Genomic DNA, 27,984 nt, shown 5'->3' with positions numbered 1-27,984 from the left:
TGGGACCAGGCGACCCAATTAAATAGCTCACTATTTAAACTATGTATTAACACTGGGTGACATTGTTCTCGTTCCTCAATGTGTGGGAGGAAAAACTTTGATTTGACGCATTAACGTAAGGGCTGTCAGTGCGAGTCGTGGGGGGGAGGTAAACAAGATGGCGACAACCTGAGCAGCAACAGTCACACGAAGAGTCGGGAACCTCACTGATAGACATAAGTGAAACACTTGCTTTAACCAGTACGGAATAAAACCTGCACAGACGACACTATTTGTATGGATAAAGGTGAGACCCGGTAGCATAGCAGCGAACCAGTCGACTCGTTAGCTAGCATGCTAACAATTTACCTCCGAATCTGAACGGCTCGCAAGACAACGCAGCTCCGGTTAGCTCGCGTTAGCTGTACGTATCTGGGTCGTTTCTCCGGTGAAGGACTTGGCTATTAAAGCTCATTTTGACATTTAACTCGGGTGAGCATAACGTCGTTGCACAACATCCAGAGAACGATTCCCGGCTCCTACATTGCTGTTGCTCTACCCGGCAGACGGGGTGAAGTTGGCTAACGCTAGACTAAGCTGCACAACCACCGGCCGTTAGCTACAGTTGTGTGACGACGTTTCGGTTTTCCTCCAAAGGGCTCCGTCGGTAGTCCTCGTCCTCGTCACATTAGTTGCCTCTGTCGAAGAGCAGACTTTAGAGTTAACACCTGCGATGGTCGCCTGAGGTGTGTCGTTCGACAAGCAACATTGTGAGTATACGTTGGCGAGCTATTCATTCAATCAGACGTGCTACGTTAGCTAAGTTGGCTAATAGTTAACACTGAAATAAAATTCAGCTGAGCAACTCGACTGTCAATCGTAACTCACGCGACCGATTACAGCAGGGAGCTAAATGGGGACTGGCATCAATAATAATAATATCCTCGTGTCTTGTGTGAACCTCGCAGCAGATTGGATACCCAATAACGTTGACCGGTCAAGTGTTGTCTGCACAGCTTGTTTACCAGTGTGCATTTTCTATTATGTTTAAATGCCCCTTGTTTTCAGGCACCAGGCAGTAGAAGCCGTGGTGGCATGGAGGACACCTGAGGACGGTTGGACACGTTGGATGGCTCAGTCGACCTCCAGGAGCCAGGCTGATACTGCTGCATGCATTTGGCCATAGGCCTGTGCATGGATTCAGTCCAGCTGTGTACACACTTATGTATCCTGTGGAAACCTGTGCTCTGAAGCATGGACAGAAATGCTGTGCTGCACGGCCTTGACGCAGGACTGGTTGCCTCTACCATAGGCTGTATGGTGTTAAATTCATAGCGAAGCAGAGAATAGTAACATTTTAAAATCACAATTTTCCAAATTTCTGTTCAACTGCACTTTTCACAAAATGCACAGTATAGAGCATTAACTTGGCACTGGACCCAACATGTTTTTTTTTCACCTCTGTTTGTGAGAAATAGACCCTTTTTGAGAGAGCCCTAATGTTTACAAATTGGGATTGATACCCCACCCCCAACTCTCAGGCCTGATTATTCTTTCTCCCATGTTCAGTATTTTGTAAGTCATCTGTATTCCATCTTGTGGAATTAAAGCGCTCTGCTCAGTGCTTAAAGGTTACCAGTGGATTACTCCCCTGCAGCATTCATAGCTATTTGTGAACAATTTGCACAGGAGGCTTAAGTTGTTTGCTGCTGAACTATCAGTCATGAGTACCGGCGAGCTGCAACATCTTGACTATCTAAATGAAAATGAACTGATGGAGATGGATACTTTCATTCATCGCATTGACTCTACAGAGGTGATCTACCAGCCAAGAAGGAAGAGGGCAAAGCTGATAGGAAAGTACTTGATGGGGGATCTGCTAGGTGAGGGATCTTATGGCAAAGTGAAAGAGATGCTGGACTCGGATACCCTTTGTCGCAGGGCTGTCAAAATACTGAAGAAGAAGAAGCTGAGGCGGATTCCCAATGGAGAAGCCAATGTGAAAAAGTGAGTTTTTGGGGTTTTGTCAACCTGCTTTCTTTAACCCTTTTTATTACCGTCTTTGCTCTGCACTCTGACAATTTAAGTCATTACACCATTGTCACTAACTTAGGTGAACAGTCTTTTCAATTAGGGATAGTACGTCATCCTAAGATACAGTGGCATTGACTTAATAATAATAAAATCGCCCTAATGAAAGTGTAATAACGGTTAACTGTGCCACAATGAGAATGGCCCTTCATGCCTATCCCACTTTACTAACCATCACTCCCTGTGCACAACTCTTAACTTGCATTTAAACCTGCAACTTAAATATTTCCCTTAATCTCCACTACCTTAGTTTCAGTATAAATACCAATATAATACCCTTTTCTTTTTTTATTTACCTTTCTACAAAGTTGTTTTCTAATAAAAAAAACCATGCCTAAATTAGAAACCGTTCTAAATAAACAAAATGGTGGTCTAAATCCAAACATTTCTCAGCTTTCAAAACGGAATGCATTAGATAATTCAGCCAGTACTCAAACGTATTGATGTTCACGACCGGGATAATTCGTAGGCCTGAATGGCCAACTATAAAACTAATGTCACAACATGCCCAGTGGCTTCGCCTATACACACAAACTTAGCAGTTTCAGTATAAATATATAACAGTTATAAGCTGACACAGACCAGGACTGCAAACATCAGCACTGTTAGAGTTAAAATGTCCATAGGCAAGGAGGGAATACCTCATCCTCAAACGTTGAGTGCTCTTTAGTAAATGGGAAAACAAGAAAAACGTGGTTAACAGCTTCTACAAAAACAGCCGCCGCAAAGTACTAGAAGTTGCTTTGTTTGCACATTAATGTAGTCGGTGCAACCAAATATGTTCTTATAAATCAATGCAACTCAAGAAGCTAAATGTATGCATCACAATGTATCATTTCATTGATTTGAACAATTTTCTCTTTGTGGTGTGGCTAGTAATACATATCAAAATCAGGCTGTGATAGAATGTAATCTCTTAAATAGATTTTTTTTTATGTAACATGTTCTATTTGTTTCAGACTCTCTGCCTGTCTCTCTCTTCTGTCTTAATGCCTCTGTGATTTGGTTTTCAGAAGTTTTAATCACATAGTAGTTCATTAAATATTACTCCAGCCTTTCGCTGCGGGCCTGTGCTAATTATAGAGGAAGCTTTAGAAAAATGTCAAAATGTGTTCACACAGAGAAAGAAGAGCTGCAAGATGGCGTGTTTGTAGGCCGGAGTCAAAACCTCATCAGAAGAATGATGGACAGACTCTGCCCAGTAACTGCCCAGTAGAATTCATTTTGTTTGTAACGTAGTAGCTTATAGTAGTAACTATTTATCAGGTATCCAGACTGACTGAAGTCTATCACAGAATATCATGTTAACCATTCTCAGATAGGCGACTTAATGTTAAGAAATGCCATGTTTCCCCTTCTCGTCTCCAGTTAGTTGGGGCTGAAAGCAGCCTGTCAGCAGCAGTTGTATTTCTCCATCAGTGTCTACACTGGGTCCTTTCAGCCTTAGTTTTGCCTTGTACTTAGAAGCTTTGAGAAAACTTGCAGCCCAATGGACTTTATGCCTAAAATTACACTTCAGGTCACATTAAAGTGTGCAAGGTGCCCACACAGAATTGAAGGTAGAGGTTAAAACGGACAAAATTGCCATTGCAAACCCACTGATGTTTTAACGCATGACATGTGAGATAGGGGAGAGCCAAAGCTACACCAAGCTTACTTAAAAAAAACTATATCAATGTTCTGGAGTGGCCAACTCGAAGACCAGGCCTCAGTCAAAGCCAGAATTTGTGGCAGAACCTATAATTACTGTTAAGTCAGTCAGTCCCCATCTTACTTGATAGGTTAGGCAGGAGACTGGTGAAAAACAGTCCTGTTGAGATGTGTGAGATCAGGGATTAAAAATGTAAAAACAACAAGTAAACAATTTAATAGGGTAGATACTATATATTCCACCGCAGATGGAGAGCTACTTAAATTTACTGGTCCCATTTCAACCTTTGATTTATGATGTTGAAGGTGTCCCAAATATTTCTCATACCATAAATAATGTTGGTGTTTAAAAAATATTTTATATATTTTTTTAAGACAAAGCTGCAGTGGTTGTCGCACTCTGTTATTAAGACCACAGCAGTGTTTCTCGATGCATGAAATGACATAGTTTTCTTTTTCTACATCTGTCTCACTTGGTGGTGGCCTTGTGTTTTCCAGCAGTAGTAAGCTGGATCCTCGAGTCTGTAAAGGCCGGTCTGTTTGTGGTGCAGTAGGAGCTCCCAGCTTGCCATTCAGCCTCTGCTTAGCATTCCTGTCCGCCTAACACTTCCTGCTTTTACAGGGTTGCCACGGGAATGGGCATGCTCATACCAGCATTGAGTAATGCCACGCCTGTTTCTACGGCAACACCCCAAAAATGCCATGCCCTTATTTGGAGTGACAGGAGCGCAAATGCAGACTCGGATACCTTAAACTAGACTCAGACTCTCGACCAGCACTGTGTAGATGCAGCTTTTGATCACTTGTTATTGTTGCCACTGTGTGCCAGAGTAGCTGCCATATCGCTGAGTGCTGAAATCCTGTTGGCTCTGCAGCCTGCAGGCCTTGAACACACAAGGTCCATCCGCACACATTTGAGCTCAGAGACTGCAGTAGTCACTGTTCCTTAGGGGCAGCGGTGCCTTTGTTTTATGATTTTGTTTTATGGAAAGAAGTAGGAATGAATATGCAGCTTGGTTCGCTACATTTCAGACATGTCATCTGTGCTTGTTGTTCGCTTGAATAGCAGAGATGATGTATTGCTTAAAAAGTACAATATTCATGGCGTACCATTTTTTTGTTGTCAACACAAATTGGACATCTTTTAAATGCTTAATTTCTGACCTAGATGCATATCTATCTCAAAGACGGCTTTGGAAAGTTTGTAATATCAATGTAAACTTGTTAGCTAACCCCTAATCGTATACCTAATTATCTCCAACTTGCTAAAATACAATATATCCTTATTCAATTGTACAAATGTCGGAGGATTAAGATTTTTCCATCAACTCAAATGTTGCCGTCCGGCCACCAGCGTAGCAAAAAACTAAATATATTGTTCATTGTTATGTCAAGTAAAGTCAGAAGAGAAATAAATATGGTGTTCAACGACTCATCAACGGTTACAAAAACGTGTCTACTTGCAAAGCGCGTGTTGCATAAAGTGGTTGCGTCTGGTCAAAGCATGCATTTCCCCGGAGAACAATCTGCAGTTCAAAAATCTCGCCCACGATGAGTGAGGAAGTATTTTATACGGAGGTAATGGCTGAAAATGCCTTTCCATATTTTAATCATAGGTCTGCTTTTAGGTGTGCATGAGTCAGCTGTATTTTTATCAGTGCAGTGATGCAGCGGCAACAGCTTGTTTGTGTCTGTGTGCAAGCAAGAGGCTGACTCTGCCCAGAATATAAATGTGTCAGTAGTATACTTATATAAAAGAAGAAGAAACAAAGATAAACATGCCTCAGCACTGTAAAGGCTTTATTTGTTTTTGGTACAGGCACACTCCCTTTATGGCTTTGACTTGTCATTGCGTGACACATTTATTCATGTCTTTCTGGGAGGGATGGGGAACATCTATTGACATAAGAATTTTTATTTTCTTATTTTGATCTTCTACAATTTTAAATACATATGCACAATTTGGATTGTTACTAAATCGCAATTTCTTAGAATTTCATATAAATAGAAACAAAATGGCAACTACTGTATTGTGAAATTATTTGAGTTGCCATCGATTCTCGTCCCTGCTCAATATACAGTATATAACTGCTCATGCTATACAGTGCCATATCAATATACGTCTCCTTTCTTCCTATGGTAACTGCATGTTTAACGTCACATTGCAATGACTTGTGGGTAATTCACAAAATCGGCATCTAATGCTGACTTACGGAAAGGGTTCATAAAGGGCTCAAAATGTCTGCCAGAGAGCTCTCAAACACTCTACGATGTGACAGTGGGACAGCCCTAATCCTCAAGGACTTAGCGGGAGTGCGCCTCAAAGTCCGTAAGGGTGGAGATTGCGATTGGGCCAGTGACTCCAATGGCTGAATCAGATATCGGTTACTATGTGGCTGATCGATTCAATTGATTTCTACATTTATATAATATATATATTTATATGCTGACATTTGTATTCCCGTTTAAGTTTTGACCAATTTGTTGGGTGGTTTTGCTGATGTACGGCACCTGGCCTTTATCCTACATTATCAGCAGACACGTGCCAGTATTAGATTATATAACACTTCCTGTACATTGTCTAAATTATCTTTTGTTTTATTTTGTTCTTTTTTATGATTTATAGGGAGATTCAGCTGCTAAGAAGACTGCAACACAAGAATGTGATTCAGCTGGTGGATGTGCTCTACAATGAAGAGAAGCAGAAAATATATCCTTACAAAGTAAATTAGTGTTATTGATTAGTCATCTTTTGTATTTAATGATTTTAGATGTTTAGATTTTAATGTTGCTGTTCCTGAGTTATTTCTATACCTACATGTTTCCATTTGGTACCTATTGTCTTTATAAGGGGCTCAATATTTTAAAGGATCTGTTTGTTTGCTTTGGCAAATCCCCTTGACTCCTGACTTACGTATATGGTGATGGAGTATTGTGTTTGTGGGATGCAAGAAATGCTGGACAGCGTCCCAGAAAAAAGGTTTCCAGTATTTCAAGCTCACGGGTAAGAGTCTGTTTTTCTCTTCCCTCTCTGCTCCCCCTCTCGCATTTTCTCTCAGAGAGGCTTATATTTAGAATAAGCCTCTCTGCAGCTATTGCTCCAGGCCTAAGTTTAGATCTAAGACTGCAGGGCCCCTGCTGTTAAAATAACTGACCATGGATTGTGTGAATGTGTGGTCACTGCTGGAAAGCCATTAACACTAAAGTATTAAGTGATGCCTATTGTTTGATATGCCAATTGTTTTTTACAACTTGCAGTATGAAACACTTCCACTCTTTTAATTGTATGTCAACCCATCTGTTTTTTGTTCCCAGGTACTTTTGCCAACTCTTGGATGGCCTTGAATATTTGCACAGCCAGGGAATAGTTCACAAAGACATTAAACCAGGAAATCTGCTGCTGACCACTGACGGAGGACTTAAAATCTCCGACCTGGGAGTAGCAGAGGTGAGCATAGGCTGCAGCATTGTATTGTTTACCATCCAGGGGGAATGATTGTTTTTTTTCACCATAACTACCAGATCATGGATCTTCTAATTCCACATCTTTTTCATTTCCACATATTCTAATGATTCGATCCAATTTATTTTGTATAGCCCAATATTACAAATTACAAATTTTCCTCCAGAGGACTTTACAATCTGTACACATACGACATCCCTGTCCCAGGACCTCACATCCTGAAAACTGATATTGCCAGCTCCTATATAAACAAGTACTGTTGATAGTAGGGACAGGGCCATCCTCTATTACAAAAATATCACACAGGCCTGCCTCAGCTCCACCGATGATCCACCTCTTTGCCCATTTAAAAAAAAAAAAGGCTGTGTTGTCACTGCCACGATGGCGAGGTCCAGAGCCACCAACTTTGAGCTTTTCAACGGCTCATCAGACACCTATGAGTGATGTCCATGTTTTATAAAGTCTATGGTCTCAGTCCAGTTTTGTTTTATCACAAAATGTGCTGCTTACAAAGGAAATGGCAACACATGACTCAGTTATTTCATAATTCATATTTATATATATATATATATATATATATATATATATATATATATATATATATATATATATATTTACATATAGCGAAACACTGAATCGTTATTCACTCTATATTTTTCAGGCCCTTCACCCATTTGCAGACGATGACACGTGTCGCACCAGTCAGGGCTCACCGGCCTTCCAGCCTCCAGAGATTGCAAATGGACTGGACACCTTTTCAGGGTTTAAAGTGGACATTTGGTCTGCAGGAGTAACACTGTGAGTAGTCAGAGCCTCAGGTTGCTCAAGTTCTCCAAGAATGCCTTAAATTTCATGTAATTTTAAATGTGTAGTTATAGACAGATCTGCTAAATTGTCTTAATATCTGACAAAATTAGATTAGAAAAATGCTCTTGCTTTTCCTTTTTTATAGGGAGCTCAAAAAGCAGAGCAGCAACCCTGACGTTAAAAGAGAAAGAAACGTGTCCACCACCAAGGTCTTAAAAAAGAGTCTTCTGTGGAAAGTTTCAAGTGTAGGATTTAGGGATTGTATAGAGACTGATCTAGGCATCTTATAGTATTAAAAGCTGTGATTAAAATGTGCTTCAGTATGGTTCTTAGATTTGAAAAGAACAGTAAAAAATAACACCAGAAAGGTTCATCAATTACCCTTTTTTTACAATACTAAGACGAAGCGACACAGACGTCATTAACTGTTACGATATCAAATGTGATATCATTGACGAAAAAAAGATAAGTATAAAAATGTAGTTTAAAAACTAATCTAAAAGTAGATTTTTAAAATGATTTTTCATCTAAAACATTTTTAATTGTCTGACAAACTATGAAAGCTAATAAATATAATGTGACTCCAACTAATAATCATTTTTGTCTCGAGAGTAAGATAACTCTTAACATTTTCCCAGTTTATGATACACTTACAGTATTCACTGACTCTTTTGATCCATTCAGATACAACATCACAACGAGTTTGTATCCGTTTGAGGGAGACAACATCTATAAGCTATTTGAGAACATTGGAAAAGGAGACTTCACTATTCCTGAGGAGTGTGGACCCCTCCTGTCGGACCTGTTGCAAGGTGAGTGTTTTAAAGAGCTAATGTTTTGCCATAAGGCCAAATCGTACTTTCATCATACCATCACGGTGTTGCTGTGGTTACATATGTATGCTGCAGTGGATGATTTGTAGCTCAGCTTGAGTGTAGGTTTTTTTTGTCATTGCAATAGATGACTCATGCACCATCAGGCAATATCATGCATTTATATGAACATAGTAGTGGTAGAGCTTTGCTCTAAGTATGTTTTTAATGTTTACAAAAATGCAAGTTTGTGTAGCATTGCAGAAAAGGTGTCGATTGGAAGATTCTTTGAAATGGAATTGGTCAGGTAATAAATCGCAACGAAGTCCAGTAGGTGGTGCTGTGACACTGGAAGTCACGATGACTTGTTAGCGTGCCAGGCTTCCTCCAAAATGTAGAAAAACCCTCCAGCTGTTGACGTAGTTTCCATTGATCTGGAGCCAACAGCGGAATACTAAACATTTCAGTCGGGCGTTGCTTTTGCCGACTGCAATGCTGCAATGCTTCTGCCCCTTGTAAAAACAAAAAAAAAGAGTCAAGTGAAGAAAAAAAAAATTGTCTGAATGGATGTGAATCCAGAAAGAATGTTGGGACGATTATGTTTGCACCAACTAATGAAACTGAGTGCCTATTGTTCTAGCTTTGATCTTATCTTGTTGTTCTACTGTTCTTGGTGTTACGTGGAGGGATTTTGATCAATTGCTGAACCGTGAATAGGAACAATAAGAACTGCCACGTTCTGGTGCTGTTATAACTGAGAGAGCTTGCATCCTCCATTTTGTGTGAGCGTGTGACGTCTTTGTGTGATGATGCAGCACCTGGGAGCTCGTCGGTCCATAATTACATGGTCTAAAATAAGCCCAGTGCCACAAAAGGTGTCCTTCAGCAGGCGCAGCACTACTATCAGCACTCTGCACGCTGCCGCTTGCTGCCAGCTGCCAGACGATTACATTATTGGGTCTGGATAGGCACTGCATCACTGCTGCCTTATCTCACTGACATTCTGCTTTTCTCACATATTTAGCTCACATTATGATAATTCCGGGACAAAATCTTCATTACATTGGTACAGCTGTTATGCTACTCATATCAATGTTTCCTTACTTGTACCTCATTGACACCTTAAGCTTAGCAGGATGCACACAATGATGAATTAGAGTAGGTCCATTAATGTTTTCCATCCGTCTGCTGTTGGCTCGCTTCGTACTGCTGCGGCCTCCCACCAGTTTATATATTAAACACTTAACAGAGACATGATGCGAGTAGAGACATTTTTCAGCTTTGTTGTGATTCAATTGACCTTTTGTAATGTTTTGTTTTTCAGGAATGCTTGAGTATGACCCTGCAAAGAGGTTTTCCATACAGAACATACGGCAACACAAGTGAGCATTTATCATGTATCCCATGTAAAATGAATAATGTGATGTAATAAAATAGTGTTTAGAAGGCATAGTTGAAGTCGGGTTTGTTATTTACACGTCCATTTTCTCCCTGTCTTACCCTTCTAGCTGGGTGCGCAAGAAACACCCTCCGTCTGAGCCCCCTGTGCCCATCCCTGCCAGCGCAGAGGGCAGGGATCCTTGGCGAAGTATGACGGTGGTGCCCTACCTGGAGGATCTCCACGGCTACACAGAGGAGGACGATGACGAGCTCTACGATGGAGAGGATGAGATCATATACACTCAGGACTTCACAGTGCCAGGTAAGTGTGAGCTCAGACTATCTTATTATTTCTTTCTTATTAATCATTATGGGTTTTTTCTTCAGTTGAATTTAAGATTGATTTAAATATATATGTGTTTCCTTGTGTCAAATGTGGTTACAAATTTAGACTTTAATCAACTTCTAACATTAAACTTTGTCCTGTGACTTAAAGCCATGAAAAACACTGAAATGTGAAAAGAAAAACTTGAACCATTTGATTTTCCTTAAATGTCTTTTAAAATCTCCAAAATACTTCATAACAACATTTTGTTTTTGCATAAGGCTGCATATTATCACTAAAAACACTGAGGTAAATAAAGGCGTACCAGAATTGTCTTCTGTAGCCTGATAAAACCAAATTATCGTTTAATTTCACTTCATTAAGTCAGCCTGACATTGGTGTTCATGTTTGGCTGTTTTCTGTTTTCCAGGAGCAGCCAACTTAACATTTTCCACATAGATCAAAGAATTATTTAGATTTAGTATTTATTTCTGTACATGGACTAAGAGTAGCTTAAATGTCCCTAAAAGGGACAATTTGTGGTACAGCCCAGTAAATGAGAAATAATGATCAATATCTATCAATAGATGAGACATATTTCCCTATGTTGCCCCCCCCCCCAGTGAGTTAACCAAACATCCTCCCTACCCTGTGTTGCACACCACCCTACCACAGCGGGATCGATCTCATCCATGCTAGTTTTCATTTTTCTTTCTGTATTTCTCATGAATGTAGGAGGCAGATAGCCAGCTTCACGTATCTGAGAAGATGTCCCCATTCTTAAAACCACCTACTTAGCTCTGATTGGTTGACTGTTTACTGACTAGAAATGGGTAAACAAGGCTTAGATGTCGTCGTAGATTCAGAGTCCTGTCTGGAACTGGCTACATTTTGATGATGTTGAATTTATTTTCAGTTTCTTTTAGTTAACTGTGTACAAAAGTCTGTTTACTGACTTTGGGAGAATAGATAATGACAGCATTTTTATATTGGACTTAATTTGTTACCCCGCTTTTCTTTTATCTTTTTCACCCAGAATTCAATGCCTTTATTTGTTGCTAGGCAACAGCCGGTAATAATAAATGCAGTAGTCGGGTCTCTAGAAGTGGTGCTTCACATGAAAAATAAGCAGAGCTGCACATTGTGAATGAAGTGATCTAAAAATAGTGCAGTTGAAATGGTTTTGGTGTGGGAGTGTGAATGGTTTTTCATGGTTCACTCCCACACTGTTTTATGGGATGTTTCGTACTAATGAAATGAGAGTTGATGGTAGATTTAAACAGTAAGACCTAATGTTTCTCTTAAGCAGTAACTACATCTCCCTGCTTTTATTATTCCCCTTGTGTTACAGTTTTTATAGTGGGGGGAGTTATTTAAGAGTTTCTGACGGCCCTCGCCACACACGCATTCACACACACACACACACACACACACACACACACACAAAGATGCACTGATCGGCCACCGGTCAAAACTAACTAGTTGTCAGCTGATCAGCCATTACTGGTCTATCAGTCTTGCATATTCAAACCTTTTTTTTTGCTGGTCAAATTTAATCATGAGCTTTAAGTCTGTTACACGTTATACGTTATACACACGGGCATGGACGGTGACGCTGTGTCCCATTGCGTAACACCGGATCGCTCTCTGGCACACTGTAAAGAAAACGTATACAAATGTTTGTGTATGCTGTCAATTATAGTTCTTGGAAGGAAAGAAAATCTGAATCAGATAAATCTACAGGTCAGATTTTCAAAAATCGGAAATCTGCCGAAGAAATTTCAATCGGTGGCGGTGCATCTGCACCCACACACACACACACACAAGTCACATGACGGTTAGTGCTTATTTTTCACTCTGCTGATTTCCTGACATTTTGCTGACAAATGAGCTTTTTGCGGGTCCCATTTATAAATTAATAAAATGTTTACAGTGTTTTCAGCAGCAGTTCTGTTGTAATTTCCATCTGCGTTATCACTCGCAGTTTGCACACTCGTGCTATTACCTAACGCTGACTCAATGAAGCACCAGTCAAGTCAGCGACTTGTTTGAAACGGTGATGGATTTGTTTTGAGCCTACTGTGCATGTCTTTTAGGACAAGTGGCCGAAGAGGATGAGGATCAGGGGCACGAAGACCATAGTCCAGCTCTAGCCAAGCCAGTTTGTGTGAACGGGACAGAGGGGGGGTCTCTGAATAGCAAGGCCAAAGCCGAACGCCGTGCCTCCTCTTCATCCAACCCCTCACGGAAAGGAGTCTCCACAGCCAGCAAGATCCGCAAGCTCTCCACCTGCAAACAGCAATGACCCCCCCTCCTCACTCAGCAACACCCCGTCTGGTGAGTGTGTAGACTCCAAACAAAAGCCCTGAATTGTGCTCAGGAGACGCCTTCTATACAGTAGAGAGAGGAAAAAGATTGAGATACACCTCCGGAGAACATATAAAAAGATGGGAGGGATTAGATAAGAAGACGTTTAAATAGACGGAGACGAAGAGATTAGTATCAGTGAAGGAAGAAGGGGGAGTGTGTGTGTGTGTGTGTGTGTGTGTTGATATTCAGAGAGCAGTGCTCTGACTCACCACCTCTCTCCAGGAGGTTTCCTATACAGTCACGAAAACTAGATCTGGAATTGTCCGTTCTTGGGGCATCATATTTCTATTCTACGTCAGGATGAATCTAGACTATAACCTTCCAGGCGTTTGTCAGTGGCCCTCATTCAGGCGAAGAAGTGGGACAGATTTATGCTGCAAGCATACACACCGTTTTAATAGGTTGTCGTCCTCTCTTTCCAGTTACCACCCACAGCTCGCTCTTTCAATCTCCAGCGCACACAAACCAGTCGCAGTGTGAGGCTGTTTTTAGGAGTTCAGAGGAGAGGCCGTTTGTTAATTTGTTCAGGCAATGACTCACCCTGGACGAGATGGAGTGGGCTGTGGGATGTTTGTCTCTTTCTTTCCCACCCTGTGGACGAGTCTTTCCATGTTCATAAAGTATATCTGATATGTTACCAAAGGGACACTTGCTTGTGTTTAATATATGTGATGAGAAACTTAAAGTACAATCACACCATTATATTCTGTCTTCTATCTCTCAGGTTGGTCTGACCCCGTCCTTCTGTGTCCGGAGTCCTCACAGTTGTGAGAGAAACCTGCTGACGTTAATGCCCCCATACCTCCTTGGACCACTGGCCTGCAGAGTCTTTAGAAGATGCGGTATGAGTGACGGGGAGGAGGAGGACAGCATGAAATGTTCTTTTTGCTCTGAGACTGAGGCACTGGCTGTGAAGAGTTTTTTTTGTTGTTGTTTTTATTTCTCTCATATTTTGGCTCCTTTTAACTCTTGTCATCCACTCCTGTCATCTAGTCATTTACCCTCTCCATCCTGTCTTACTCTTAGGAAGGTCAAGTATTGCACCAGACGTTACAAACACCATCACCCCTGTATCCCACCCATCCAAACCCTCTACCCCACCTTCTGTTTCTATTACTACATTTGTTTTGACAGAACCCTATTGGCAGTTTTTAAGACGCATTGTGAAGTGTAAAAAAATTAAAGAAAAAAAGATAACAAAAGTTATGAATAATTCTATATTTAAATCTATAATGAGAATAATTCTAATAGTACTCTACTACCACGAACATAACAAAACTGCATGCTGTACAGAGCTGGAAGAAAGGGAAAGAGCTTGTTTTGTGGACAGACTGACCGACTGAAGCTTTGAGATCCACCGCTGACCTGTTGGGGATTTTTGTTTTCCATTTAGGTTCTTTTTTTTTTTCTTCTTTTTGCCAATGAACATTTTTTAATTATTATTTATATAAAATATGTCCCAAACAGGCTATTTTGTTGGATGATCCTTTGTCCTGTTTTCATTTATTTTTAACTGTCTTTTGCACGGTTATTATTTGGTAGGAAGACGACACTCATCTTACTCTGCTGTCTGCAGCTAGTTTGCAGTCGGACCCTAGAATATCAAGCCGATGCCGCACGGCTGCAGGCGGTGTGCCGTCACAATCGGTCGCATGTTTCAGTGATGCTGCTCTTTATTACGCCGATCACATCAGCGGGAGCCCTGCCCCTCTCGTACGCAGCCAGGCCTCGTCAGCCCCTCGCTGGGAATAGATCAGAGAGCAGGTGAGTCATCACTCTGAGGGGGGAGGGGGGAGAGCAGCGCTTCCAACGTCAGCAAGGTCGACGGAGAGATTCTCTGTTCAACGAAACAAGGAAGCATGAAGAGATGTCTCTTGTTTACAGGCTGAATAATATTTCAGAGGTATGATTAGTGTCAGGGCGCCTTCTGCTTCACACAGTACATCACCTTACATGAATTATGAACAGCATGAAATCACAGGTTGCGTGGTCCCCTTTTTTTTTCTTTTTTTTTATTCACAAAAATGTTCGGTCGAAAATGAACATGTCCCACAAGGTCTAGAATTTGTCACGGCTGCGAGACATTTGAATTCTCTGCAATACTCATTTACAATGCAACTCAACGTGTGAGGACAAAAACTCAACGTACATGTATTCTTGCTCCAACCCAAATCTGTGTGAAAGAAAAAGGGCCACGCTCTTACCTGCCATCGCAGTTTCCCTGGTGACATCACCCATTATAACATGCAGCAATGTTCTCATGATGAAGAAATACAATTTGACATGAATGCTTAACGAATAGTTTTATAACCATCCTGGCCCAGAGAGAGCCGTTCAGATTTTAACTTGTAAACATAGAGTATGTCTGAAAAGTATTACTTTAACGATGCCAGTATTTTATCCATTCCTTTTTTTTTTTCAATGCCAACAAATAAACAAAACCAACAAGGTGTTAGTTTGTCTCTTAATACTTTCTGACTTCCCTATAGGCCCTATGTGGTTCTCAGCTCTAAGCCCATTGACGTTCTTCTTAAGAAATGATGACATGGGTTTTCTTTTTTTAAATGGTAAAAAATTTACCTAAACAGCAATTATATTTTTTTACGAGGAATATGGTGTTCAATCAACAATAAATGATTGTACGTTTTTATTTTTTAATAGTTTGACAACAATGGAGAGCTATAAACTACATCAAGCTTTGACTGCACAGGTCATTCTAGATCGTAAGATGAATTAATTGTTAGTTCTATTTGTGGGATTTGTTGACGATAAGTCAAATATAGAATATCACCAGACGTATCGTTTATTCAGTAACCCGTAGTGAGTTTATCCCGTGGCACTGCGCTTCACTTTCAACCTCTTTCACTGGTCCATGTGTAAAAGCCTGAGCGGCTCCAGTGTCGGTCACTCAACAGTCCCAGCACTGATGCAACAATTCGCTCGACTCCACAGCAGATCCTGGATACCGCGTCTTTAATTGTGATAAATAACATGGTAAACTAAGTAACAACAATCCTATAAAAATAGATGAAATATGGGTATACAAAAAAATCTTAATGCACGTCATTCCGAACTGTGTAGCATGGGTATCCCAGCTGTTTTTACTTCTGATAAAGTTCATGCTCCAGATCTGATATGTTTAAATGAGAGGGCTGCGAGCAGTTAAGTTATACTTTTTTTCTTTTACATGGTCAGTGTTCTTATCGCCAAATACATAAACCTCAAGCTTTCACAGAGTAATTTATTCTCGTGGTGATCAAGACGAGAAGGACACTTGAGGATATGGTTTGTAAATAAGAGAAATGGGTGACAGAAACTCCATCGTTCTTTCTTCCCATCAAAGTGCTTTTTGTTTTAAAGTCAAAACTGTACAGTATTCACATATTGGACATACAGTAGCATGCTGAAAAGTCACAGTTCATTTTCTAAAGATGGATCTATATTTTCAAAGCTTTGTAATAAATGCATTTGACTTTGAGAATGGTTACCAATAAAAAGGGGCATCACGTGTCACATGGCGTCCCAGTGGAAATCAAGGTCTGAATGGAAATGCTGGAAGAGACTGTTCTATATCCGAGTTTTGATCCATCAGTTATTTATCCAAATGTAAGGGACACAAATGGCCAACTATCTAACACATGAATGCTTAAAGTTCTATCGACCCTTTTGTTCAAGTCCGTCGTCTATAGATAATGGATGTGAAATAAAGTTGATGAAGATATGCTTGTTAACGTGTTACATGGGACTGAAGCCGGGTGAGGCTGTGTGTGACCCGGTGAGCGCGCGCTCCGTTCCTCCCTGGCCGAGCTTCTCTGCACTGCGCAGGCCGCCGTAGAGCCTCTCTTCCACCGACACGGCCAGCTTGTCTGTCAGGCTGCTCTCTGATAGAATAGCTTGACTACTGTTGTTGTTTCTGTTGTTGACTCTCGGATCCATGTTGCTCGTCAACGACTGGATAGTTGTGCTTTCGGCGCCCTTTTTTGTAGAGACCTGGCAGCCATCACCCTCTCCAGTCGACTCTGCCCAACTCTTTGTTGCGTCGGCTGTACTTCCTGCGGCTTCCCGCGCACCTCCTTCCTTCGATGGATCGTTGTCCTCTGTGCTCTCTTTGGCAGCTTCCTCACAAGCCGCCACCTCGCAGGCTTCCTCGTCAGCAGCGCTCGCGATGCGTGACAGCGTGCTGTGATACCTGGTGTCCAGAGGGTAACCGGCGCTGTCGCCTCTCCTCAGTGGCGTGAACCTCTGCCTCTCCAAAGATGGGGAGTACCTACCCCCAGCCCCCGACCCCGGGTCGCTGTATTGCTTGTGTCGTTGCCACTGTTTACGGAGATGAACTCTGGATCGGTGCCTGGAGCGCAGCGGCGAATCCTGCTGGTCAAACCGTGGATCATGCCGGAGGAACTCGTTGAAAAGAGCGTCTGTCTTCTCGTCGATGCTGTAGTCGCGGCGGCGGAGACGGGTTTTGTGAGGAGTCGAGGGCTGTGGGATTGGCTTAATCAGGGGAGACATCAGCTGTGATTGTGATTCTGGAGGTTTCTGAGGTTGAAGGGATTTCAGGAGCTCATGCGGTTCTTGCAGGGTAAGAGACTGGCAGCCAGTTTGAGATCTCTCCACTGTGCCGTCTGCCATCTCGTCCTCCAGCTCCTCCTGAAACAGCTTGGCCTCGACGCTCTCGCACACTGAACCTTTCCTCCCAGAGCTGGTGTAGAACAACCTTCTCTCAGATGCCGACTTCCCTCTTGGAGCTCCAGGAGTCCCAAAAAGCCGCATTTCCTCAGGTGCCCTGGATGGTGCTTCAATAGAGGCGTAGCCACTGTCCATCTGGAGGAGTTTACGGTTCCCTGACTCACCCTCTCCCCCAGCTCCACTTTCCACCTCACTGTGCCCACCTGACGCCCCTCTGATCCCTCCCTCCAACATCTCTCCCTCGCCTTCTCCCTCAGCCTCATCGTCCAGGTCTTGGGACAAGCAGCTGTCCAGGCCAGAGCGAGCTCCTGCACCACCGTGGGATGAGACGCTGTCACCATCACTGCGGATGGACTCCCGATCTGTGCTGCTCTGGTCTGAGGAGGCGTATTGCTCTAGAGAGGCTCGTAAGCTCCAAATGTCTCTGTACAGGGAGGGAGGAGCCTCCGAGCTCTCCTGGCGAGTCATAAAAGAAAGGGATGAGCCTGAGCCGGCTCTTAGCCTGGCCTCAGCTCCCAACACCAGCTCATCTCCATCATCTGCCTCACTCATTGTTCTCACAGCTGAGGTCTGTGTGTCTTCAGTTGTCCTTAACATGTCTTCAAACCTGTCCTGTACAGCAGTTCTTCGTTGTACCTCAAACAAGTCGTCATCTTCTACCGATCTTCTAACTCCCACTGCTTCTGTTCTTGTACCTGCACTGAACTTTGTTTCTTTTTCTACTCTTGTCCCATTGGCTGTTGCCTCATCTTGCCTCCGGGCGCGACAATCAATTGTTGGCGAACAGAGATCCTCTCCTCCGGTGCTGCTGCTACCACCTAACTCCACCATGGCCTCTAGGTTTAACCTGCAAAGATGGAAAACAGTTAATCGTTAATTCTGGGAATTTCATGGTGCAAGTCTTGGGATTATGGAAAGGGATGTACCTGCTGAGGAAGATTGAGGACGTAAGTGCAGTGTCTGGTTGAGAAAGAGACTCTGCAGAGAGGGACTGGAGGCCACTGGTCGGGACAGGGGACTGTGGGAACAACTCAATGACCTCATCTCGGAGGGACAAAGAGTCGTCATCGGAGTGATCAGTGGTTTCACTTGCTGCTCTCTGTCTCTGGAAGGGCCTTCTCTTGGGGGATCCTAGTAGAAATGCGCATGAAAAGATTGAATGTTTACTTGATTTTCTTTATTTTTGCATTCATATTTTTACATCATCCACTCATCTTAGCCTACTACTACATGTATTACATGTATCCAAACCTTTGGCATCCAGGCTGGCAGCCCGATGACTGCTGTCAAACTTCCACTTCCTGAAGTACGGCCCCGCCCCCTCCAGACTGGCGTGACGCCGCAGTTTAGAGAAGAAATGTAGAACTGAAGTCTGGTCCGGAGCTTGAATCGACTCTCCTCTCATCCCACTTTCGCTCTCAGCCTCGCCCCTGTCCCCGATAGCCTCCATCTGACAGAAGAGATGAAGGAAGAGGAGGGTGGAGGGAGGTGATGAGACATTAAGGAGGGTTGAGGCAGACAAGCTGAGATGGCAAAGCCCCTCGGGACAGCAGTTTGTCATACTGTCACTCAGCTGCAGCGATGACTGATGTCACAGTGCATCAATAGGTTTGAGCCTGTGGCAGCTGCTTTTCACGGCTCTGTTTATGTGTGATACGAGTGGATCGATCATCACTGAGAAATCTATCTGTGCAAATGCATTTGTGGCTCAAAACTAAAACAAGTAGGTGTCTGCAGATTAAAGATTATTACAAATTAAATAAAAAAGCATTCAAATAAATGTCAGCTGCAATTTCAATCTTTTCTTCCAGGCATTCCTGAAAGCCTGTCCCTGAAATGTTGACGTTTCACTGACGACAAGACCCCAGGATGAACATTTTCTGTTTGCCTGATGATAACTTCAATAAAAACACTGAGCGTGTCATCACATGATGAAGTGATCAAACAAGACGAAGAGTCTACCGCTGTGGGAAGTTATACTTGTAGGCACAGCATCACTTGATGGTCTGGATGCCGCTCGTGTAGCTAAAACGTATTGACTTGTAATATGCAATGACCATTTTATAACTGTCAGTACAACGTGGAAGAAGGTTCAACTCACCGTCTGGGACCATGAGTGCTGTGCTTTCATGGCTGATGAAGCCTGTCTTGGGCTCTGGTCCAGGATGGTGGAGTGGTGCGGGTCTCCAGGCAGACCTCCGCTGAGGCTCAGTCCCATCCAGTCAGGGACTCTTCTCTCAGTGGGCTGGAGAGAGAAAACAACGCAAGAATGACAAAAATGATTTTGGAATGACCGGATTTGGTGACATTAGTGAGAAAAATCACAGCCAGGGAAAAGTTACCTTGTAGATGGTGAGGGGCAGTTTGGGAGCTGCGGTCTCGTTGATGTTGACGGTGCTGCTCTCTGTTGAGTCACACTCCATGATGGTGAGGATCTTCAGGTCACACGGGGCCGGAGGCAGGTGAAGGTGGGTCAGTCGGGCCTTTTTCAGGTGGTGGAAGTCTCCCTCAGTCAGAGTATACCTGAGAAAGAGGACACATTATTTCATCCGATTCCACCAACAGCTCATCTTAATAAGGATGTCGAATCCCCTGTTAAACTGTACCTGCGTCCTTTGTCCTGAGTCGTCTTCTCCTGTTCATAAAGTGCAGATTCATTAAAGGACACTCTGCGGCCGGTAGACCCCGTGGAGACGAATCGTTCTGACTCTCCATCATGACAGCTGGCAGCTGAGAGAGCGTCTGATTCATCCAGATGAATGGTGATCTCTGAGCGGCAAAGAGAACACGGACGAAGCGAGGGAAAGAAATAACGTGAGCGACGACAGTGGACCAGAAGACATGTATGTATGAACCTAAGAAAATACACAGCTCTGACCTTGGGTGGGCTGAGAATCCTCAGCATAAGTGGTGTTTGTCTTCTCGGGGTCATCACTCGCTCTGAAAAGGTGGGGAAACAAATGTTACTCTCTGTAATTGTCTCGTCCCGTCACCGCTTTCAACGTCGGAGTCGACACTTCTTTAATCCACTGCTGTCACAATCGCGTTGCCTCCTGTAATCCCCGTGTGTTCCCTGACGGCCCCACACAGTGTGTCACCCACCTGGAGTAGCGCCGTCCACCCATGCAGCAGCGGTGACAGAAGAGGAGCAGCAGGGAGAGCAGGACCAGCGTCCCCCCGGCAAAAACACTGAGCAGCACCAACAGTAGCACATAGTTCTCCACCTGGCCCGCCGCCACAGGAACATCCTGATCAACAGCAGCCAAGAAAAGAGGTTTGGTACATTTAGTCTGTGCAATACAAGTATGAGGTACTTGAACTTTACTTTAGTATGGTGGTTGAATGTTGGAATGAACCTAAATATAAAAAAAATGGTAATTATCTTTCAGAATAAAGATATTTATCATTGCATCTTTAAGCATGCATTTCACTGACCAGTTCTCCAATCTCACCCTATAGATATAGGGTGAGATTGGAGAACTGGTTGGAGAACTCTTGGATCAAAGAAAACAACATAAAAATCTGATATTGCTGCATACAAATCTAACATTGATCAAAAATAGAATGTGTCACTAAACACATCGGCTTTCAAAACCAGTATCAGTCAAACCCCGGTACCCTCTGTCACTGTTTCACTTTGATTCCCATTGCTTCTTCACTTGTCATTGCTGGAGCGTGTAACTTATTCCTTAAAATCACAAAGACATATCTCTGTTGTCATGTTTAGTTGTTGTGAGCTCGCTGGCTGCATTGATCCTGCTGGGACAGTAATTGATTCTTCTCCCTCTGAGCTTCCCAGCAATAAAGAATCTCTTTGTCGCATTACGCTGCCAACAAAGCCTCGTAATATTTAATAAGGAGTAAATTACACAAAGAGACTTTCTTAAGTCCCTGCCTCCTCACAGTGATTCTTATTCACACACACTCATATACATCCTGCCTGCTTCCATACACACACACACACACACACACACATACAACTGCTTTAGTCCCTCTGATCAATACTCAGTCTTGGCTAAGTGAGCTTGGGGATGCTAATCGAAATGTCAGCAAGACCCTTAATTCAATCTCCCAGCTCTTCTCAATGAGGGAAATGAGGCCTCCGCAGGCTAAAAATGGAACTCGGAGGAGGAAGCAGACGCACATGAGCAATCCCCACACCAGACTTTCCTGGCTCTTCTCCCGACGTCAGTTTCAAAAGAGAGTGAAAATAATTGGTCTCTTTTCACTGTCACAAAGGGAATATATTTATCTATTGCAACATTTAGCATTACATAATATATGTGCATATATATATATATATATATATATATATATATATATATATATATATATATATATATATATATATATATATATATATATATATATATATATACACACAGACACATACATACATATAATATATGAAAATGTTAAAGGTGGTTATCATGCATAGAGTGGAGAAGCTCCTCACTGAGCACAGGCTGACCGTTATGATGATGATGGCCTTAGCTAGAGCACCATCAAGGTCATTAAATGTCATTTGCCTCCTTATATATGTACTCTCCAGACTCCTAAAACTCTCATTTGCTGCAACTCAATCCAACAGTAAGCAACGTGGAGGATAGACTTTCTTCTTATAAAACCAGACATGGTTGACGATTACGTGCGTTAGAGCAAATGCAAATACACTTTTTACCCATTCTTTTCTATCAAACTCAAATTTGCTTCAAGCCTGAACATGTCAAACTAAGTCCTGTGTCTCTCACTCACACACGCACACAGAGTATATTTTCATATTCATTATATCCTATAGTGGCCTACATTCTGCTGAAGCCTATATAATGTGTTGGAAGCCATATGTGTGTGTGTGTGTGTGTGTGTAGGTAACATGCACACCTTGATACACACACATACACACACACAGCTTGTCAGAGCATCTGTAGCTTAATGAAATCTGCTGTTTTCACAACCTCAGCCAAACGGGAAGAACAACACAATCAATCAGCTTGAGCAGCAAAGCCTCCTGCCAGGCTTTAGGCCATCTTCTAACACACACTGTCGAGGGAAACTACAGTCCGTTCTCCCTCCACACAGACGGCTTTAACTGTTCGATAATCATCACCGCTGGCTCACATATCCTCCCCGGCCTCCAGGGGCTATATGGCACACAAAGACCGCATCACACTCACGCCCTGTTTTTGAGTCAAATCCTCTTTGGATACAGATCAAGTTTTCCTCCACAACAGCTCCTGCTTGGATATAACACCTGTTACCGGGACAGTGTGGCGCAAACTCACTGGCTCTACCTATTTGTTGCTGCTTGTGGCTGAGGTCCAGTTTCATCTGTAAAAGTATTGGGGAAGAGTTGTCGCAGACACCAGCTGATGTGAAGGTGTGGAGAGTTAGTGTTGGTGGACACAGAGTGGGAGCGGTACTCACAGTGGAGTTCTCAGTCAGACTTGTCAGAACAGGCAAATCATTGCTCATGGTCCAGGTCAGCGTGTGTGAACCCTGCAGAGGATGGAGGAAGTGAAGTCGGACAGAGCTGCTGCTTCTTTCTCGACGATAACGGTTTCTGTTTTTTGTCAAAGAGCAGGAGAAACAAATCCTGTGACCAAGACCAATAGTGAAATGATCCTATTATTATATAGACCTGCATTGTTTATAAAAACACATCAATGAGCCACACATTTGCACCAGGTGACATGTTACTTCATTGCGATGAATGTGGGAACTGTAGTTCATTTTGAATACCACACAAACGTCCTGAAGCTGTAAATAAGCACCAAATGTGTATTAATCTACGGCTGTAAACAGTCCTAAAACAAACACAATTTTCTCCTGTTCGAGTAACATTTGATGAAAAAAGTCCACCTGTTTTAAAAATGTGTGCATTGATTGAGAGGGTAATAATTTCAGGGGCATTGTGGGATCACTCCTAATAACCCAACTATGTTGTCCTTGCGTGTAGTTATCAATATTCCAATTCAAAGACGATGATGAGCCATCACATCTCATCTCATATACACACCTTTGCCAGATATTCACTGTCGAACCTTGTCATGTACACCAAAAGAAGAATCGTGCTCATAGTTTTTCATCTTTTTCATACTACTGCCCCCAGGAAGTTGATTTGACCCACGACCAAACAAATTAATAAAAATCTCCAGGTTCTTAATGTGATGTCATTGGGCCCAAAAATACTTACATTGGGAAAGAGACGTTTGTAAATCTGTGTTAATCATTTTGTTTATGTGAATCGTTTATGTATTATTCCTCCGTTCATGTGACTGAGCCTGAGAATGAGGCTGGACCGAGCAACAGAAATCATTACACAACGTTTTTTTCAGACTGTACAGTATGACAAGTAAACTCCTCTTGTTTAAAACGGCTGTAATGCCCCATTTGACATTAATTAAGCACGGTGCATTAAATGTGTCTCAAGATTGACTTACATCTTCTGAAGATGGACTATCTCTCAAACACACACACACACACACACACAAAATAACCAAGAATCTCTCATCGCAGTCATTAGACGATGTCTGTAAAATAAGACGGAGACAGACAAAGATGTCTGGTAAGAGAGGGAGAAGACTGACAGTACATCACATTTTACACAGAGAGCAGAAATCGGTCCACAATATTTCCCTGACACATAACACTGCCGCACATTCCCTCTCCATGTGAGAGTCATATTTTATGTAATACAGCTCAAGGTAACACTGATGAGGACGAAGCTCTGAATAGCAAGAATGCACCAACAATAGAGAACCACACACACAGGATCCTGTTGAAGTTGGGTAACACTTTAGTTTCACCATCCTTATTTTTCTGACATGTAATGAATTGTTTAACACTTTATGCCGTAGTTGTAAGCAGATGTGCTCGTTTATAAATGTACATTATTTGTCAACAATTATAATCATATTTTAGTTGTTTCCGCTGTTATAGACTTGTTATCATATATTTTATTAATATATGTAATTGAGGGATTTAAACTAACTAAATAAAATAATTTTAATGAAAGAAAAGAAAAGTCTGATATTTTTCTTTATTTTGACATTATCTCCCTCAAGACAGATGTGGTGAATGCCTCTGTCCTCTTTGGACACTGAATAGCAAGCAGTTAAAATAATGTAATGGTCTATTTGATTTTATTGTCCATGGTTTACACGTTCCTTTTAACTCTAAATCCCCCAAAAAATTAGCTTTCAACATTTTTACCAAGCAGAAAGAAACCCATTTAAATGATTTTACTATATTACTGACTGATCAATTCGACATATTCAAACTCCACTAGCGGTTTATTTATACATTTCTGTACTTAGTTAAAGGAGTGTGAAACTGTACGTTAATGAGGTTTTACTCTTTTTATCATCATTATGCTGTTTTGGGGGGAGATATTGTATAATGTATTTATTTTTATTTGTCACAATATTAGTATGATTGTACTTGAAATGTATTTATATATAGTATTTTATTTGATCTGTATTAAGTATTCATTTATTTATAATACCCTTTTCCCAATAGTCTACTTTTGAGCAGACTTAAAGTTTTGTAGATGTTATCATTATTTTTATTATTATATGATTTATAAATTATTATTATCTAACCAGAATAGAATTTAGAACACCGACTCCGAACGAGAAAAAAAAATGGTGTTTCGGTGTATGCGCGCGAGCGTTAGTTTCGAGGGTGTCATGATGACATGTTACATCCTCGCTTGATCTCTCGCTTTAGCCGCGCACACCAGGCAGGGAGACAGATGGACGACGCGGCTCGCACAGACAGACGTTCACATACTTCCATCCCATTAGCAGATTGTCATGATGGGTGTTTACACCCTTATAAGCACCACCAGTAGTCGGCTGAAGGGAGGAGGAGTGAGAGAAAGGGGTCACTGCATATCACCCTGACGTGACTGAAGGATGAAAGTCTCCAGATGTGTCGTGTCTTACGGTCTATACAGGCGGTGTTGAAGCAGCGTTGCTCCGCTCTGTGCAGACTGACTACAGCGACCCGCTGCAGCCGGCAGCGCTCAGCAGCAGCAGCAGCCTCAGCAGCAGCAGCATCTTGCTTTCTCCTCCCAAAACCCGGCGATCATGGCTGTCCCGCATCTCTGCGTCGTCTACGCTCAGCCTGCGGGGAATAAATCAAGACCGTCACGCAGGAACCCTGTGGACACGAGGGCTGCGCCGCGCTCCAAACATCTCTAACTGAAACCCTGATTAAGATACCTGGAGTCGGCACTTGTCAACTATCACGCATCTTACATAATGAAATAGTAGCACATCACGTCGCGAGTACGCCTCTAGGTCCATGAGCTGGTCCTGGTGTGAGTGGGGCGAGGATCGGACTCACCCGGCTGTATGTTCCGTTTGAAGCGGCGGTCCACAGGCAGCCTGCCCCGTCTGCATACTTTAATTTGGGCTTCAAATAAAGACTGTAGTTATGAATGAAACCACACGCGATTGGACACACCCACCGCCCGCTCCCTACTCACCACGTGACCAGCGCTCACAGGGATGGTGGTGATGATGAGAGATGGAGGAGAGAACCTCATTCACAGCAGTTGCTCATGAATGGCAGCTGCTGTGAGAGCCATTCATTGGTTGGCTTTTTTTTGCTGTCGATCCAGACATGATTCGTATTTTAATATGTTCCGTTTGCTGTGTTTGAGCCTGCCTCTGTTTCTTTGTTGCGCGACCAATCGCAGACAGATGGGTGTCGTGGACGTCTTTGTAATCTCACGTTTCACCGCCTGGCGGAGGCGTTGCACTGTGCATGGTGTTCAGGCTGAACATACTTGAGGCGGAAGTCATTTAGATCCAGTTAAGACTCCTAATAAATATACAATAGTTTGAATTATTTCTAAATTAAATTAACCACATGAGAGAATTTACACCATAAGAATGTTTTCTTTAATGAAAGGTTTGATCCCTTAATGTAGGTATTTCCTGAAATGCACACTGAAGAAATATGTTATTCAGGACAACTATATATATATATATAAATACATCATCAACCTGCACTCCATGTGGACATGCATTGTTGTTATGATTAATTTACTTAAAATAAGGTTATTTTGTCCTAATACAATACAAATTAAAAAACTTTTAGTTAAATAGTTATAAAACTGCTGCAACTTTGAATTCAATTAGATGTTGCCTGCCACTTAGGATCAACTCCTTTTGTTAATGTTTGTCAAGCAATAGATCCAACTCTAGTGCAGCTGACATTGTCTTAACATATAGAATGATAATAATGTAATGGAAAAGATTGACTGATGCATCTGCATTATGGCACAGGTTTAGGCCATTTTAGTTTTGTTATTTAATTTGACTCATGACAAATGCAGCTAAAGGCATTCAATATGACCAAGATAACCCACCAAGAGCATTTGTAATTTGGTATGTTGTGTGTGTACGGTTCCCTGTAACCTTTGCACAACCAATATTTTCTACACTATTTGCATCACACTTGAGTGATTTAGAAATGAATGAGTTGCCCAAATGGAAACTGTGTCAGCTGCAAAGGGGCAGGAGGTCTAATCTGCACCTGTGTGATAACAGAAAGCTGAAGGAACGATGTCTGAGCTAATTAGAATCCATTTCATGTTTCTGCACAAAGACTTTCCCCAAAAAACTTCAGCAAACTTGCCCAAAAGTAGAGCAGCTGGTTGAGTGACAGAAATAACAGCAAATGCTGATTGCTATGATTCCACTGGTGGAATAAGTTCAGGGCCAACAAACTGACCTACGTGTATATTTACTCACTGGAGTTAACCAACAGAGTGAAGTCGGTTGGGGGAGTGAGGTGTCACATTTCTGGGACAGATGAGAAAGAGATGCTGTTTTCAGGAATGTGAGCACATGTCCTCATATACCATGTCTGTAAACCTTATTGGCCAAAGCTGTCTCCTCAGGTTATGAATCTCACATTTCAGTCATTTTGTAATCATTTTGTAAGTCTCTTTTCCGTACGCTAAACTCTGTCAACTTTAATAATCTGTCATCTGAAACATAAACACAGGATGTGTTTTTAAGGCCTTGAGACTATAGAAGAAAACATGCAGAATATTGGTACACTTATACCAATAGAAATAGGCATTAGATAAATAAATAAATAGTATTTGAGGACTTTTCTGCTTTACAGTAAATGAGTAAATAGTTGGCTGAGCTAAAGACCATGACTAAAACATTTATTATTAATTATTATGTTTTTTCAGAAAATGCGACAGCGGAGATTCTTGTTGAAATATCCAGGGGTGATTCCATACAAATGTTTTATCTCTGAAATTCCATTAACTCTAAAGTGTGCCATACCAAAGAATTGAAACGTCTGGGAAATGATGCCAGGAGAGGCTGTAGGGGAGTGTGAGTGTGTGTGTGTGTGTGTGTGCTGGTCAGTTGACGTCAGAGCAGCGTCTGTGC

General features: G+C 42.2%; 2 protein-coding genes across 4 annotated transcripts; one reads left to right on the top strand and one right to left on the bottom strand.

Annotated features, from left to right (window-relative positions):
- The first annotated feature begins 54 nt into the window (after nt 1–54).
- Nucleotides 55–15,327, top strand: stk11 (serine/threonine kinase 11). The gene is made up of 11 exons (XM_034556446.1): nt 55–286; nt 1,048–1,986; nt 6,347–6,430; nt 6,635–6,724; nt 7,036–7,168; nt 7,845–7,981; nt 8,675–8,802; nt 10,127–10,184; nt 10,311–10,504; nt 12,604–12,844; nt 13,602–15,327. The coding sequence occupies exons 2-10, from the start codon at nt 1,703–1,705 to the stop codon at nt 12,810–12,812; spliced, it is 1,317 nt and encodes a 438-aa protein (XP_034412337.1). The 5' UTR covers nt 55–286; nt 1,048–1,702; the 3' UTR covers nt 12,813–12,844; nt 13,602–15,327.
- LOC117747048 (voltage-dependent calcium channel beta subunit-associated regulatory protein-like) lies at nt 15,323–26,505 on the bottom strand. 3 transcript variants are annotated; one of them, XM_034556443.1, is made up of 11 exons: nt 25,913–26,505; nt 25,463–25,690; nt 22,988–23,123; nt 20,666–20,811; nt 20,442–20,503; nt 20,170–20,332; nt 19,906–20,086; nt 19,665–19,808; nt 18,815–19,013; nt 18,490–18,694; nt 15,323–18,410 (listed from the first exon to the last, which is right to left on the bottom strand). In XM_034556443.1, the coding sequence occupies exons 3-11, from the start codon at nt 23,033–23,035 to the stop codon at nt 16,613–16,615; spliced, it is 2,946 nt and encodes a 981-aa protein (XP_034412334.1). In that variant the 5' UTR covers nt 23,036–23,123; nt 25,463–25,690; nt 25,913–26,505; the 3' UTR covers nt 15,323–16,612. The 3 variants fall into 3 exon arrangements, with proteins under 3 accessions (XP_034412334.1, XP_034412333.1, XP_034412335.1); XM_034556442.1 differs by having other exon boundaries at nt 25,510–25,690; XM_034556444.1 differs by lacking the exons at nt 25,463–25,690; nt 25,913–26,505 and having other exon boundaries at nt 22,988–24,586.
- Between the last annotated feature and the right edge of the window lie 1,479 nt (nt 26,506–27,984).

Source organism: Cyclopterus lumpus, chromosome 17, assembly GCF_009769545.1.
Source record: "Cyclopterus lumpus isolate fCycLum1 chromosome 17, fCycLum1.pri, whole genome shotgun sequence".
Lineage (NCBI taxonomy): Eukaryota > Metazoa > Chordata > Actinopteri > Perciformes > Cyclopteridae > Cyclopterus > Cyclopterus lumpus.
This window is presented reverse-complemented; position numbering and strand designations above follow the sequence as displayed.

Excerpts from the sequence above, each read along its gene's own strand:
- stk11 (XM_034556446.1), top strand. The coding sequence starts at position 1,703 with ATGAGTACCGGCGAGCTGCAACATCTTGACTATCTAAATGAAAATGAA. Across the intron at positions 1,987-6,346 it reads GGAGAAGCCAATGTGAAAAA|GGAGATTCAGCTGCTAAGAA; the intron begins GTGAGTTTTTGG and ends TATGATTTATAG. Across the intron at positions 6,431-6,634 it reads AATGAAGAGAAGCAGAAAAT|GTATATGGTGATGGAGTATT; the intron begins ATATCCTTACAA and ends CTCCTGACTTAC.
- LOC117747048 (XM_034556443.1), bottom strand. The coding sequence starts at position 23,035 with ATGAGCAATGATTTGCCTGTTCTGACAAGTCTGACTGAGAACTCCACT. Across the intron at positions 19,014-19,664 it reads AGCACTCATGGTCCCAGACG|ATGGAGGCTATCGGGGACAG; the intron begins GTGAGTTGAACC and ends CTCTTCTGTCAG. Across the intron at positions 18,695-18,814 it reads TGCCAGCCTGGATGCCAAAG|GATCCCCCAAGAGAAGGCCC; the intron begins GTTTGGATACAT and ends CATTTCTACTAG.